The sequence below is a fragment of the Oryx dammah genome, unplaced genomic scaffold (assembly GCF_014754425.2).
Source record: "Oryx dammah isolate SB20612 unplaced genomic scaffold, SCBI_Odam_1.1 HiC_scaffold_12, whole genome shotgun sequence".
Taxonomy (NCBI): domain Eukaryota; kingdom Metazoa; phylum Chordata; class Mammalia; order Artiodactyla; family Bovidae; genus Oryx; species Oryx dammah.
The window spans coordinates 3,335,039-3,352,440 of record NW_024070196.1 but is presented as its reverse complement, the minus strand read 5'-3'; the positions used below and the strand labels follow the sequence as shown (position 1 = coordinate 3,352,440).

Genomic DNA, 17,402 nt, shown 5'->3' with positions numbered 1-17,402 from the left:
TCCCCTCAATTTTGCTGTGTACTTGAACATTTGTTACAAAGTAGCTGTTGAAAATATTAACTCTGTTACATCACTAAACAAAATATAATAGTTAAGAAGAGAGCTATACAAAATCACCTGAACGAACAGACTCATTCCCAGGACAGAAGGCTTGATGGAGGCGTTAAGACACAAGAAGAACGGATGTGTGATCAAAAGGAAGTCAATGAGCAATGCAAGCCCAGACAGTCATGAAAGGCTCATAAAATTCTACTTGGCAATGCTGTGTGAGTTCTTTCTTAAGAAAGGGTAACATAGGCTGATGACATTCAACGTGTGAATTATATCCTACTTGAACTATATAAGATTAACAAGCAAACTTCTGAGTATAATCTGGCTTCCTGTGTCCTTTTTCCCAGAGAAAGCTGGTCATTCTGAAATGACTACTGTAATCCAGAGAGCAATTATAGTTTTTCTATAAGTAAAATAACTGTAAAAATGAAAGTGTTAGTCACTGTGTTGTATCTGACTCTTTGTGACCTCGTGGACTATAGCTTGCCAGGCTCCTCTGTCTATGGAGTTTTCCAGGCAAGAATATTGGAGTGGGTAGCCATTTCCTTCTCAAGGGATCTTTCTGATCCAGGGATCAAACTCGGGTCTCTTGCATTGCAGGCAGATTCTTTGCCATCTGAGCCACCAGGGTCTAGGAGAATTGTACTCTGGCTTATATATCAGTCCCCTTTCTAATGGTTAGTGACCCCCAACATCAAGGGAAGAACTCCTCAGTTTGCTAAGATTAGGTCTTGAGCCTATATAGCTGAGGCTCAGATGTGGAACTGGGGTTAATTCACAAAATGAAAACTGCCTTGTGAGATGTTCACCTTCTTTCAAGAGAACTTTCTCCTCCTCTCTCCTCTGGAGCTACCTTAGAGTCATACGTAAGGTGACAGAATTTGACACTGTTAGCCAATGGTAACTTAGAGGGCACTCATTCTAATAAATTCCATTCCAAATAGGAGACCAGCCTTAAAGAATGAATAGAAATGAGAGATATTGTTTGCTTCCTTCTTTTCATTATCATAAAATGTTATATATTGGACCCTGTTCCAAAGTTGCGGATGACATAGAGACATCACTTCCAAAATTATGGGAAGTCTGACACCTTGTAAAATACAGTTCTTATCTGGTTTGGAGACCAAGTAAAACAGAGAGGACTGGTAGGGTTTTAAAAACTGCAAATATTTAATTGCTGTTAAATACTTGCTAAGTAACTATTAGCTGTTCTGGTAAGAATTTATACTCACCTAACTTTATGGAATTCAATTAAGGGTTTGGGACAGAAAGAAGATAACAGTAACAATGAAAATTGTGACTAGTAGACTCTTATGACCTTATGGTTCCCTGTGAATCAGTTGTTTCCATCTCCACTTTCCAGAAGGAGTAGGAAAGTTGTCCAACCTGGGCAGGAGAGCAGTAGAGATACACTCAGCTATACTAACCCCTGTGCTATATCCATACTCCACATACATGTGCCCAACCTGACCCACTGGAGGAGCCAGAATTCTGGATCAATTGCAAAGGGCCAGAAGATGGGTTTTCCTCTAAAATATCAAGATCTAATTTATTTAGTAGACAATGTTAAATGTATTTTAATACTTAGAATGCCCTCAGATATCATTATGTTAATTTTATCTCCAGTCTTTTAATGTCTGACTAGTCATTTTTAATCAAGGTATCAATGCAATTCATAATTTCAATTTTTCCTCTCAGAATCATTATTTAAAAATGCATGAAATTGTAGAAAGTCCACATTGGGGAATAGCTGCTGATTTACCCTTACTGGTATAAAAAGCTTTGGAAGTGAAACAGAAGAAATAAAAGCTGTCTTCTAGAAGGAGCATGTAAATGGTTCAATGGATTAGAATATCATGGACAACCAAGTGGTTTGTCTTCCATTTCAGAAAAATTCAGAATGTTTATATTTCTTCTCATTCAGGTAGAAAAGGAAGACTAAGTGGTAAGAGTAAAGAGTGGGGAATCACTTGAGCTTCAGCTTTTCTTGCCACCTTGCAGTACATCTAACCTCTCTTTTACAGGCAACTGGAACCTTCTGTGATGACTCTTTCTATGAAAAAGTGAATATTTCATGACATAAAGAGACTTTATCTACCAAAGGGCTGCTTCTAAAATGCTATAAGCTATAAAAATTATTTATATCTATAATTAAACTATATTCTGTTTTTAACAATTCAAGTGTTAAGTTTAATGCTGTCAATAGAAGGATACAATATTAATTGAAATTCAAACTTGTAGGCTTTCCAAGAAAGAAATGTTAAACAAATATAAAAACTAAGTTGTTTTAATTTTTATTTTCTTAAAAAAATCTAAATGTTAAAAACAGTTTAATATTATTAAAACTTAGGATAGTAAAAAAAATAATTAACTCAGATGTCAAGTCCTCCTACTAAAAGGCCATTTAAACCACAGTAAATGTAAACTTCTGATAGGCAGCTTCCAAGATTTTTCATCTAAAAATAAAGATCAAAGATCAGGCATATTGGAGAGGGAAGCAAAGCTGGAAATTAAAAAATGCTATTAAATAATTTATGTCAAGGCCATTTAAGCACTAATCAATGGATTTACAATGTTTTAAAACCATTGGAAGCAGAAGGCAATGAGGATACATGGAAGAACTATACAAAAAAAGATCTTCATGACCCAGATATCGATGATGGTGTGATCACTCACCTAGAGCCAGACATCCTGGAATGTGAAGTCACATGGGCCTTAGGGAAGCATCACTACAAACAAAGCTAATGGAGGTGATGGAATTCCAGTTGAGCTATTTCAAAACCTAAAAGATGATGCTGTGAAAGTGCTGCACTCAACATGCCAGCAAATTTGGAAAACCCAGCAGTGGCCACAAGCCTAGAAAAGGTCAGTTTTCATTCCATTCTTTGGCAATGCCAAAGAATGTTTAAACAATGGCACAAGTGCACTCAAAACACATGCTAGCAAAGTAATGCTCAAAATTCTCCAAGCCACACTTTAACAGTATGTGAATCCTGAACTTCCAGAGGTTCAAGCTGGATTTAGAAAAGGCAGAGGAAAGACAGATCAAATTGCCAACATCCACTGGATCATTGAAAAAGGAAGAGTTCCATCAATTCAGTTCAGTCACTCAGTTGTGTCCGACTCTTTGCGACCCCATGAATCGCAGCACGCCAGGCCTCCCTGTCCATCACCATCTCCCGGAGTTCACTCAGACTCATGTCCATCGAGTTCATGATGCCATCCAGCCATCCCATCCTCAGTCGTCCCCTTCTCCTACTGCCCACAGTCCCTCCCAGCATCAGAGTCTTTTCCAGTGAGTCAACTCTTCGCATGAGGTGGCCAAAGTACTGGAGTTTCAGCTTTAGCATCATTCCCTCCAAAGAAATCGCAGGGTTGATCTCCTTCAGAAAGGACTGGTTGGATCTCCTTGCAGTCTAAGGGACTCTCAAGAGTCTTCTCCAACACCACACTTCAAAAGCATCAATTCTTCGGCGCTCAGCCTTCTTCACAGTCCAACTCTCACATCCATACATGACCACAGGAAAAACCATAGTCTTGACTAGACGGACCTTAGTTGGCAAAGTAATGTCTCTGCTTTTGAATATGCTATCTAGGTTGGTCATAATTTTCCTTCCAAGGAGTAAGTCTCTTTTAATTTCATGGCTGCAGTCACCATCTGCGGTGATTTTGGAGCCCCCATAAATAAAGTCTGACACTGTTTCCACTGTTTCCCTGTCTATTTCCCATGAAGTGATGGGACCAGATGCCATGATCTTCGTTTTCTGAATGTTGAGCTTTAAGCCAACTTTTTCACTCTCCTCTTTCACTGTCATCAAGAGGCTTTTTAGCTACTCTTCACTTTCTGCCATAAGGGTGGTGTCATCTGCATATCTGGCCTTATTGATATTTCTCCCGAGAATCTTGATTCCAGCTTGTGTTTCTTCCAGTCCAGCATTTCTCATGATGTACTCTGCATATAAGTTAAATAAGCAGGGTGACAATATGCAGCCTTGACGTACTGCTTTTCCTATTTGGAACCAGTCTGTTGTTCCATGTCCAGTTCTAACTGTTGCTTCCTGACCTGCATACCGATTTCTCAAGAGGCAGGTTAGGTTGTCTGGTATTCCCGTCTCTTTCAGAATTTTCCACAGTTTATTGTGATCCACACAGTCAAAGGCTTTGGCATAGTTAATAAAGCAGAAATAGATGTTTTTCTGGAACTCCCTTGCTTTTTCCATGATCCAGCAGATGTTGGTAATTTGATCTCTGGTTTCTCTGCCTTTTCAAAAACCAGCTTGAACATCAGGAAGTTCATGGTTCATGTATTGCTGAAGCCTGGCTTAGAGAATTTTGAGCATTACTTTACTAGCATGTGAGATAAGTGCAATTGTGCGGTAGTTTGAGCATTCTTTGGCATTGCCTCTCTTTGGGATTGGAATGAAAAGTGACCTTTTCTAGTCCTGTGGCCACTGCTGAGTTTTCCAAATTTGCTGGCATATTGAGTGCAGCACTTTCACAGCATCATCTTTCAGGATTTGAAATAGCTCCACTGGAATTCCATCACCTTCACTAGCTTTGTTCGTAGTGATGCTTTCTAAGGCCCACTTGACTTCACATTCCTGGATGTCTGGCCCTAGATGAGTGATCACAACATCATGATTATCTGGGTCATGAAGATCTTTTTTGTACAGTTCTTCCATGTATTCTTGGCACCTCTTCTTAATATCTTCTGCTTCTGTTAGGTCCATACCATTTCTGTCCTTTATCGAGCCCATCTTTGCATGAAATGTTCCTTGGTATCTCTAATTTTCTTGAAGAGATCTCTAGTCTTTCCCATTCTGTTGTTTTCCTCTATTTCTTTGCATTGATCACTGAAGAAGGCTTTCTTATCTCTTCTTGCTATTCTTTGGAACTCTGCATTCAGATGCTTATATCTTTCCTTTTCTCCTTTGCCTTTTTGCCTCTCTCCTCTTCACAGTTATTTGTAAGGCCTCCCCAGACAGCCATTTTGCTTTTTTGCATTTCTTTTCCATGGGGATGGTCTTGATCCCTGTCTCCTGTACAATGTCACGAACCTCATTCCATAGTTCATCAGGCACTCTGTCTATCAGATCTAGGCATGCCTGCGGGGCAACGCAAGACAGGCGGGTCATGGTAGAGAGGTCTGACAGAACATGGTCCACTGGAGAAGGGAATGGCAAGCCACTTCAGTATTCTTGCCTTGAGAACCCCATGAACAGCATGAAAAGGCAAAATGATAGGATACCAAAAGAGGAACTCCCCAGGTCATTAGGTGCCCAATATGCTACTGGAGATCAGTGGAGAAGTAACTCCAGAAAGAATGAAGGGATGGAGCCAAAACAAAAACAATACCCAGTTGTGCATGTGACTGGTGATAGAAGCAATAGCTGATGCTGTAAAGAGAAATATTGCATAGGAACCTGGAATGTCAGGTCTATGAATCAAGGCAAACTGGAAGTGGTCAAACAAGAGATGGCAAGTGTGAACGTCGACATTCTAGGAATCAGCGGACTAAAATGGACTGGAATGGGTGAATTTAACTCAGATGACCATTATATCTACTACTGCGGGCAGGAATCTCTCAGAAGAGATGGAGTAGCCATCATGGTCAGCAAAAGAATCCAAAATGCAGTACTTGGATGCAATCTAAAAAACGACAGAATGATCTCTGTTTGTCTCCAAGGCAAACCATTCAATATCACAGTTATCCAAGTCTATGCCCCAACCAGTAATGCTGAAGAAGCTGAAGTTGAATGGTTTTATGAAGACCTACAAGACCTTTTAGAACTAACACCCCCAAAAGATGTCCTTTTCATTATAGGGGACTGGAATGCAAAAGTAGGAAGTCAAGAAACACCTGGAGTAACAGGCAAATTTGGCCTTGGAATGCGGAATGAAGCAGGGCAAAGACTAATAGAGTTTTGCCAAGAAAACTCACTGGTCATAGCAAACACCCTCTTCCAACAACACAAGAGAAGACTCTACACATGGACATCACCAGATGGTCAACACCGAAATCAGACTGATTATATTCTCTGCAGCCAAAGATGGAGAAGCTGTATACAGTCAACAAAAACAAGACCAGGAGCTGACTGCGGCTCAGATCATGAACTCCTTATTACCAAATTCAGACTTAAATTGAAGAAAGTAGAGAAAACTGCTAGACCATTCAGGTATGACCTAAATCAAATCCCTTATAAGAGTTCCATAAAAACATGTATTTCTGCCTTAGTAACTATGCCAAAGCCTTTGACTGTGTGGATCACAACATAATGTGGAAAATTCTTAAAGAGGTGGAAATACCTGGCCACCTTATCTACCTCCTGAGAAATCTGTATGCAGGTCAGGAAGCAACAGTTAGAACTGGACATGGAACAATGGACTGGTTCCAAATTGGGAAATCAGTATGTCAAGGCTATATATTGCCACCCTGCTTATTTAACTTATATGCAGAGTACATCAAACAAAATGCCAGGCTGGATGAAGCACAAGTGGGAATCAAGATTGTTGGGAGAAATATCAATAACCTCAAATATGTAGATGACACCACCCTTATGGCAGAAAGTGAAGAACTAAAGAGCCTCTTGGAGAAAGTGAAAGAGGAGAGTGAAAAAGTTGGCTTAAAACTCCACATTCAATAAACGAACATCATGGCATCTATCACTTGAAATCCTACCACTTCAAGGCAAATAGACAAGAAAACAGTGGAAACAGCGAGAGACTTTATTTTCTTGGGCTCCAAAATCACTGCAGATGGTGATTGCAGCCATGAAATTAAAAGACACTTGCTCCTTGGAAGAAAAGCTATTACCAAACTAGACAGCATATTAAAAAGCAGAGACACTACTTTGCCAACAAAGATCTGTCTAGTCAAAGCAATGGTTTTTCCAGTAGTCATGTATGGATGTGAGAGTTGGACTATAAAGAAAGCTAAGCACTGAAGAACTGATGCTTTTGAACTGCGGGGTTGGAAAAGCCTCTTGAGAGCCCCTTGGACTGCAAAGAGATCAAACCAGTCCACCCTAAAGGAAATCAGTCCTGACTATTCATTGGAAGGACTGATGCTGAAGCTGAAACTCCAATACTTTAGCCACCTGATTTGAAGAACTGACTCACTGGAAAAGACTCTGATGCTAGGAAAGATTGAAGGCAGGAGGAGAAGGGGATGACAGAGGATGAGATGGTTGGATGGCATCACCGACTCGGTGGACATGAGTTTGAGCAAGCTCCAGGAGTTGGTGACAGACAGGGAAGCTCTAGCATGCTGCAGTCCATGGGGTCGCAAAAGGTTGGACATGACTGAGTGACTGAAAAGAAATGAATGAAACCATTGGAATCCAAATTTTTAAAAAATCACCTTTTGGTGCCCTTGATATGATCTGGCAGAATTCACACTCCAGGCAAAGCTTTGGCCAGATGAAATGTTAGTCAATATTTTATGCACCTCGTCACTGTTGTCCACTGGGGCCTAGGAATTCCTGCTGATGTGGGTGTAGATTAGTTGCATTAAATCAGATTCAATAGCCTTCTTAACCATCATCTTTTTCTTTCTTGTTGTGCTTCCTGTCATACAGCTTTTAGGCTACTCTCCCTGTGAGCTCCATGCCCTTCACACATGTCAGAGCTACTCTTCAAAACCCACTGTTTTAGATGTTTTGTAGTGCATGCTTACTTGGATATTTATGGATAACATATGCTTGCTGCCAGAATATTTCTAACCTTGTCTATGTGTAAGATTAACAAACTTTTTTTTTAAACTGTTAAGCTCTATTTAAAAGGTAACAGTCAAAAATTCAGTTCAATAATTCTAAACCCCAGAAGATTAAGAAGGATGACTTTGATCAGAGGTCAAAGAAAACACAATGTTTCAACAGGAGAATAAAGTCTTCCCACCCACGTATTCTAGCTTCCCTGGTGGCTCAGTTGGTAAAGAATCTGCCTGCAATGCTGGAGACACGGGTTTGATCCCTGAGTTGGAAAGATGCACTGGAGAAGGAAATGGCAACCTACTCCAGTATTCTTGCCTGAGAAATTCCATGGGCAGAGGAGCCTGGTGGGCTACAATCCATGGGGTCTCAAGAGTCAGACACAACTTAGACTAAACCCCCGCCGCCGCCACCACCACTACTTGCCACCCATGTGTTCATCAGCTTTTCTGCCTGAATCTGTAGCAGGAGGCCTGCCTTCAGGGGTAAGAGATTAACTTAGTTTTTCACCTTTTTTTTTTTTTAAAAATTATCTCACACCCGGTTATTGTTAACCATAGTGATTAATTCCGACTGTTATGGCTGGGGGTAGATGGAAGGTTGAGTGATGAGAATCGGACCAAAATAAGGGTATTTTCCTCCCGTAATGGCTGCCTCCTATCAGCAGAGTGAATCCTGGACAAAGAAATGAATGGCACATTGAAAAAATGAAACCAGGTACAACATTTTCCCTTCTATGGCAGTTTTTATAAGTGTTATTATTAAATCATTTCTCAATTTAACCATAAACATTATTAAACTTCCTAATCTATAGCTTAATTTCATATTGGGCTTCTTTGGGATGCCTTAGATATGGGCTTTGGTGGGGGTGGTTAATCTTTCAAAGAAATTGATTCTGGGTGACTTGAGAAATGATATCTTAATTAGGAAATGGCCAGACACATTACTTAACTTTTAGAAATTTCATTTACTAACATGAACAAGTGTGATAACGATGATTGACTTAGTCTATGCTAATCCTTTTGAGGGATAATTTACTTGATGCCTCCTACTCTGCAGAATTTGTACTGGGTGAGAATATTCACTAGCAGTGGTTGGAAATCTCATTATGTGAAGAATAACTGAATGAACTAGAGAAAGAAAAACTATTTTCAGTAAAAGTCAAAGATATCCCAGTGATCTACAAGACACCGCTGCTTCTTTTTGTCTACTTCTGACCTCATTTTTTACCATTCTTCATCTTGCTTGACTTCCCTGGTGGCTCAGATGGTAAGGTGTCTGCCTACAATGTGGGAGACCTGGGTTCAAGCCCTGCATCCGGAAGATCTCCTGGAGAAGGAAATGGCAACCCACTCCAGTATTCTGGCCTGGAAAATCCCATGGATGGAGGATCCTCGCAGTGCATGGGGTCACAAAGAGTCAGACACGACTGAGCGACTTTGCTTTCACTTTCACCTTGCTTACTCTGCTTTATTATTTATTTATTTATTTTTATTTTATTTTTTTTTTTTAATTTACAATACTGTATTGGTTTTGCCATACATCAACATGAATCCACCACGGGTGTATATAAGTTCCCACTCCTGAACCCCCCTCCCACCTTCCTCCCTGTACCATCCCTCTGGGTTATCCCAGTGCACCAGCCCTGAGCATCCTGTATCCTGCATCAAACCTAGACTGGCGATTCATTTCTTATATGATATTATACATGTTTCAATGCCATTCTCCCAAATCATCCCACCCTCTCCATTTCCCTCTCCCACAGAGTCAAAAAGACTGTCTGTACATCTGTGTCTCTTGCCATCTCACATACAGGGTTATCATTACCATCTTTCTAAATTCCATATATATGCGTTAGTATACTGTATTGCTGTTTTTGTTTCTGGCTTACTTCACTCTGTATAATCGGCTCCAGTTTCATCCACCTCATTAGAACTGATTCAAATGTATTTTTTTGATGGCTGAGTAATACTCCATTGTGTATATGTACCACGGCTTTCTTATCCATTCATCTGCTGATGGACATCTAGGTTGTTTCCATGTCCTGGCTATTATAAACAGTGCTGCCATGAACACTAGGGTACACGTGTCTCTTTCAACTCTGGTTTCCTTGGTGTGTATGCCCAGCAGTGGAATTGCTGGGTCATAAGGCCGTTCTATTTCCATTTTTTTAAGGAATCTCCACACTGTTCTCCATAGTGGCTGTAGTAGTTTGCATTCCCACCAACAGTGTAAGAAGGTTCCCTTTTCTCCACACCCTCTCCAGCATTTATTGCTTGTAGACTCTTGGATCGCAGCCATTCTGACTAATAGATGGAGAAATATACCATGTTCATGGATTGGACGAATCAATATAGTGAAAATGAGTATACTACCCAAAGCAATCTACAGATTCAAAGCAATCCCTATCAAGCTACCAGCGGTATTTTTCACGGAGCTAGAACAAATAATTTCACAATTTGTATGGAAATACAAAAAACCTCAAATAGCCAAAGAAATCTTGAGAAAGAAGAATGGAACTGGAGGAATCAACCTGCCTGACTTCAGGCTCTATTACAAAGCCACAGACATCAAGACAGTATGGTACTGGCACAAAGACAGAAATATAGATCAATGAAACAAAATAGAAAGCCCAGAGATAAATCCACACACCTATGGACACCTTATCTTTGACAAAGGAGACAAGAATATACAATGGATTAAAGACAGTCTCTTTAACAAATGGTGCTGGGAAAACTGGTCAACCACTTGTAAAAGAATGAAACTAGAACACTTTCTAACACCATACACAAAAATAAACTCAAAATGGATTAAAGATCTAAATGTAAGACCAGAAACTATAAAACTCCTAGAGGAGAACATAGGCAAAACACTCTCCGACATAAATCACAGCAGGATTATCTATTACCCACCTCCCAGAATACTGGAAATCAAAGCAAAAATAAACAAATGGGACCTAATTAAACTTAAAAGCTTCTGCACAACAAAGGAAACTATAAGCAAGGTGAAAAGACAGCCTTCAGAATGGGAGAAAATAATAGCAAATGAAGCAACTGACAAACAACTAATCTCAAAAATATACAAGCAACTCATGCAGCTCAATTCCAGAAAAATAAACGACCCAATCAAAAAATGGGCCAAAGAACTAAATAGACATTTCTCCAAAGAAGACATACAGATGGCTAACAAACACATGAAAAGATGCTCAACATCACTCATTATCAGAGAAATGCAAATCAAAACCACAATGAGGTACCATTTCATGCCAGTCAGAATGGCTTACTTTGCTTTAGTTGCACAGTCCCCTTTACTGTTCATGAACAAGCCAGGCAAGTTCCCACTGGATTTCTCCTCTTTTTCTTTGGAAATGCTCTCCCCCCATATATATGAATGGATACCTCCTTTCTTTATGTCTTTGCCCAAAATTTCACTTGCTCAGTAATGCCAGTCCTAACATGCCATCGAAAATCACCTTTGTGCCCTCGCAGGGACTCCTGCTCCATTTCCTCATACCACAGCTTTTAACACCAGCTAATATACTCTACGTTTTAGCTATTTATTACGTTCACTGGTATTGTCTCTTTAACCCTGCTGGAATGAAAGCCTCTCAAGAACAAGCATCTTTGTCTTTTTGTTCACTGACATATCCCAATAGAAAAGTACCTGGCACATAATATTCAATAGAATTTTTGTTGAAGGAGCAAGTAAAACATTTAAAGAACAAGCAACTGTGTAGATCAGTGGCATACTCCAGATGGCAGGACTAGAATTTACAGACATACACAAATGAGGCAGATCTGGGTTTAACACAGGAATTACTTTCCAAATGAAAGAGTTTTCCAACTTTGTCATGTAATCAAATCACCTACAGAGTGTTAAAAATGACAGTTCCTGGACCCCAGATTACTGAAGCAGAACCTTCTGCAATCATGAGAGAGTGCTTGTTTCATACCCAAGTTCAAGAACCACTGTCCTAGACTCTCAATCACTGAGATATTCAAGTAGAGACTGAAAGATCATCTGTTAAGGAAAAAATGTTTATATGTTCACTGCAGATAAAAGCTGGACTTAAAAATTCTATGATTTTATCAAATTCATTTCAAGATGGATTAATATATTTTGTGCTGTATTATATAGCACAAATATATTAATTATTATTATTTAGAAAATTTTACTTTCCTTTCTATCAGACTCTGCTCTGGAGTTAGGATGTATAGCTCTCATGAGGAAACACAGCTCTATGGAATATCTCATATTATTTAACATTTAACTCTTCTGTGGAATTCTCATTACACCTAAGCATATAGGTGGAAATTTCTATTTTGGAAGATGCTATTATTTCATTTAATGAAGGTAACTGCAATTTACCCTTAATAATGTTTAGAATCATAAGAGGCCTTCTGAATAAGCAGCCCATGAGATAACCATAATTCAAAAGAAGATGAAACTGGGGTTAATAATATATAACTGAGAAGAATCCTAACTTGACATTCAATATTAAATTGAATATTCTCTTTTTATAGAGAATATAATGTGTAACAAATATTTTCACTATGAAGTAAATAAATCAATTTCAGAAAAATTCAAGTTGTCTTTTAAACAGTGGTTGCTTTAGGTATGAATAAAGTGAAATTGAATCCACAATGACAAAGCAAAAACAAAGAACAACTGGAGAAATCAAACAGCACACATCAGACTTGTCGAAAGCAAACTCCTCCTCCTGCAAGCCCCCGAGTCCGCGTGATTTGTCCTCTGGCTGGTTCAAAGATTCAGAAGGTTTATAGTTCAACTCTCTAGTTAGATATAATCACTTAGATTGGATTTCTTTCCATTCACAACTATCTGCAAATTTTTTTTTTTTTTGCTTTAGGGTAGAAAGATCATTGGAATTAATTATTTATGTTTCCCATTATGGCATAAATTTGAGTAGGGAAATAACTGAAAAATAATTTAGCATTATGAGGTAAAACAGTCACCATTCACAGAAGCCTGTTCTGAGTGGTATAATCTTGCCAAATTCTTTGAAGATCAGATATTACTGCACTGTTGAACTAATGCTGACTGTATCAAAATGAAGTAATAATAAGAAAAATAGCACTTCCTTAAAATTACACACTGATTCTGAGTCAGATACTGTTTTAAGGGCTTTATAGGAACTGGCTCATTTGGTCCTCAGAACACCCTAATGAAGTAGGTACCAAACTCATCCCTAATTTGCAGGTTGGGAAACGGAGGCTGAGAGAGCCAGCTTCCCAAGGACACACAGTGGCAGTCACTGAACCACAACATATTTCACCTTTCATTGTATTTCCAGGAAAGTCATTTAGGAAATGTAGTTGTTCAGGATTCATAAACATTTAAATAAATGTGGGTTTTTTTGAGATTTTAAACTTAAACTTCAAGAGTCCTGAACGATTTCAGTTTTTTATTAGTTTTTGCTGTCTTGAAAGGGGTGTGAATACGTTACTGTATTTGAGTATATTTTTCTAATAACATATTCTGAATGAAAATTGTAATACCAAGAATTGGCTGGACTCAGAAATTCATAACTGAATCTTTGATAGCACTAGCTCTATAATCGTTAGTTTTAAGCATTTTGCCAAAACTGGGACACTTGGCACTCACCTGCCTCACAATTTTCAGGCACGATCCCCTTATACAGATGCTGGCTGAAGGAAATCCTCACATCTTCTCCTTCCATGTGAATGACCAAGAGACCAGTGGTTGTTCTAGCTGGGACCCCTTGATCCACAGCTTTTAACTGCAGCCAAATAGGAAAATATTCTGAAGACAGAATTTGCTGAAGTTGAATTGCTCCTGTGTATTCATTAATAGAAAGCATTGACTGGGGCTCTGAGAAGCTGAACGTGACGGTGCCATTGGGCCCCAAGTCTGGGTCACTGGCTCTGAGGATGGCAGCTGTTTGGTTTGTAGGTGACTGAGAGGAAAGAAAAATATCAAGGGGGTTCTGTTCCCAAACTGGCCTGTTGTCATTAACATCAGTGACATGTACTTTTATAACCACCGTGGCACTTCGTGAGCCGTGGACACCGCAGTCTCTGGCCACAGCCTTCAGTACGTGCTCAGACCTGGCTTCCCGGTCAAGTGCACGGCTGGTCCTCAGTGTGCCTGCCGCGGGGTCGATGATGAAAGCCCCGGAAGGCTCGTGCACCAGAGAATACTCGGTTTGCCCGTTCAGGCCCTCATCCTCGTCCGCGGAGGAGAGCACGAGAACCGTGGTTCCCACCGGCGCGTCCTCTCTCACAGAAGCCTGGTATCGCAGCCTGGGAAAGGAAGGGCTGTGGTCGTTGACGTCCAGAACTCTGACCTGCAGCTGCGCCGTGGAGCTTTGCGGTGGGCTCCCCAGATCCGAGCACAGGATGACGAGGGTGAAGTTGCTGACTTCCTCCCGGTCCAAAGCGCGAGCGGTTGAGAGTTCTCCCGACATTTCATTAATAGCAAAGTACTCATCAGTATTTCCATCTATTAAATAAAGCAAGTTCAGAATATATTTGAATTGAAAAAGTAGCAGCTCTTTACTATGAATATATATATATATTCATCCAACAAATATTTATTTCCTGATTATTATAGTACACTATCACTTTTTTAAGTACATGATCCAGTCCCTACCCTCACAAAGCTTCCTGATAATAATACTCGGGATAAGCAAAAAATAAAATTCAACATCTATCTTAATGCCATCAGTAATTCAAACACTTGTTTTGACTGATTTGCAGCAGTATGATTTTTTTTCAGCTTCAACTTTTTATAGTAATATGCTTTTTCTTTTTGAAGGATTAAAATGCATATTTTACTTGAAATAAAACAACAGTAGGCCGAAATAAGCAACAGTATTTTCATTTGTAGATAGCAATAAAAAATTAACAGATTGATTTATAACAATGTATTTTTAAATTTCCTCTTACTCACTATAGATTGAATGCTGGTTATATTATTGGATTAAGGTCCTCTTCTACATGCCATGGCCCTTTGTGCATGAGCCATAACACTTTTTTCAGAGACAGTAGAACACTTGTCTATCTCTTACATAACATAAGCAAGGATTATGTTTTATTCTTTAAATATGTTCCTATGTCTTATTCTTTAAAATATGTTCCTTCTGCTATTGTATATGGTACCAACTAGAAAAAAATTTAAAAGTAAAAGTGAAAGTCGCCCAGTCATGTCAGACTCTTTGTGAACCCAATGGACTATACAATACATAGAATTCTCCAGGCCAGAATGCTGGAGTGGGTAGCCGTTCCCTTCTCCAGGGGATCTTCCCAACCCAGAGATCAAACCCAGGTCTCCTGCACTGCAGGTGGATTCTTTCCCAGCTGAGCCACAAGGGAAGCCCTTTATGCAAGACAGCAAAAGAGACAGAGAGATAAAGAACAGACTTTTGGACTCTGTGGAAGAAGGCGAGGGTGGGATGGTTTGAGTGAATAGCGTTGAGATATGTATATTACCATATATGAAACAGATCGCCAGTCTAGGTTTGATGCATGAGACAGGGCGCTCAGGGCTGGTGCACTGGGATGACCCTGGGGGATCGGATGGGGAGGGAGGTGGGAGGCGGGTTCAGGATTGGGGACACATGAACACCCATAGCTGATTCATGTCAATGTATGGCAAAACCACTACAATATTGTAAAGTAACTAGCCTCCAATTAAAATAAATTAATTAATTAAAAAAAACCCCTAAACTCAGGGATAAAAAGCTTCCAAAGGCATTTTAAAATCAACCTGAAGATTAGTTGGGAAAATGAAGTTCAGTGGCCTACCAGCCACATTTTTGGACTACGGGGGACCATTCCCAACAGCATGAGAACTTACTGAACTCTGCAGAGGCACATGGAGGAAGTGGAGCAGTGCTGAAAAAAACAGCGGCCTCAGGCAGTACTGGGGCCTGAGGAGCAGGCACTGCATTTGAAGGCCTTCATGAGACATGTTAGTTGTACTAAACACAGGTGGTGAGACAAATTATAGTTCTGTGGCATTTGTGATTGAGAAAGCCATTCATTCCCTCATTAAACATTTTAACAACACCTGTCATGTACCAAATGTGTGTTGGGACACTGGAAATATGAGGAGAGGAAGATGTGATCTGACTTCTAAGAGTTTACAGTCCAGGAGGAAAGGCACGTCCGTACCTGGACATTAAAGTATGGTGTGAAACTCACATGTGCAGGACACTGGGAAGACAGAAGATGAGCACAGGGTCCTGCATTAGGATGGCAAGAAAATGCTTATTATAAACAGTGACACCAAACTAACTCCTAAAGGGAAGGAAGCCAGGCTTAGGGAAGGGAGAGGGAAGAGGGTCAAACCTGGGTGAAGTCCCAGGAATATGACAAAGCAACGGTTGCAAACATTTTAGTAAGACTAGAAGACAGGGGCCCCTGGGTATTTGAGGATAGAATGTAGGCAGAAAGAGGATTGATGGTGGCAGGAACATACATCTGGAAGATAAGCAGAATATCCAATCATGAACTGCCCTGTATACACTGCCAAGACGCTGGGCTTTATCTTAAAATCTACCTGCAAGATTTTAGACAGGAAGACACTGTGAATCACATTTCTGTTTTAGGAAGAATCCTGGGCAGTAGTGTCAGAGCTTTTAGACTAGTTGAAGATGGGAGACTATCACAGTGTCTGTGAGAGCAATGAGAAGGTTCTGGAAAGATATGCACCAGGAGGAAGTGGATGCGTTCCAAAGATACAGAGGAGGAACAGTAAGCAGTAAGGAAGGTAAGACTCAAGATCTGGCTTAGGAGAAACACTGAAAGGGGTGTAGACCAGTTGTGTTTAAAATGAGGTCTGAGCACCCTTCAGTTCAGTCGCTCAGTCATGTCCAACTCTGTGACCCCATGAACTGCAGCATGCCAGGCCTCCCTGTCAATCACCAACTCCCAGAGTCCACCCAAACCCATGTCCATAGAGTCAGTGATGCCATCCAACCATCTCATCCTCTGTCGTCCCCTTCTCCTCCTGCCTTCAATCTTTCCCAGCATCAGGGTCTTTTCAAATGAGTCAGCTCTTCACATCAGGTGGCCAAAGTATTGGAGTTTCAACTGAAACAACAGTCCTTCCAATGAACACCCAGGATTGATCTCCTTTAGGACCGGTTGGATCTCCTTGCAGTCCAAGGGACTCTCAAGTGTCTTCTCCAACACTGCAGTTCAAAAGCATCGATTCTTCAGCGCTCAGCTTTCTTTATAGTCCAACTCTCACATCCATACATGACCACTGGAAAAACCATAGCCTTGACTAGACAGACCTTTGTTGGCAAAGTAATGTCTCTGCTTTTGAATATGCTATCTAGGTTGGTCATAACTTTCCTTCCAAGGAATGTCTTTTAATTTCATGGCTGCAATCACCATCTGCAGTGATTCTGGAGCCCAGAAAAATAAAGTCAGCCACCGTTTCCACTGTTTCCTCATCTATTTGCCATGAAATGATGGGACTGGATGCCATGATCTTAGTTTTCTGAATGTTGAGCTTTAATCCAACTTTTCACTCTCCTCTTTCCCTTTCATCAAGAGCCTCTTTAGTTCTTCACTTTCTACTATAAGGGTGGTGTCATCTGCATATCTGAGGTTATTGATATTTCTCCCTGAGGACCCTAAGGTTATGTAA

General features: G+C 40.2%; 1 protein-coding gene across 1 annotated transcript in view; it reads right to left on the bottom strand.

The window, feature by feature from the left end:
- The window catches only part of DCHS2 (dachsous cadherin-related 2), a 347,149-nt gene that overhangs the window by 86,716 nt on the left and 243,031 nt on the right, over positions 1-17,402 (bottom strand). The window contains exon 13 of the mRNA XM_040251351.1: positions 13,386-14,243. Coding sequence (XP_040107285.1) covers positions 13,386-14,243 — 858 coding nt within the window. The remainder of the gene's footprint in view (positions 1-13,385; positions 14,244-17,402) is intronic.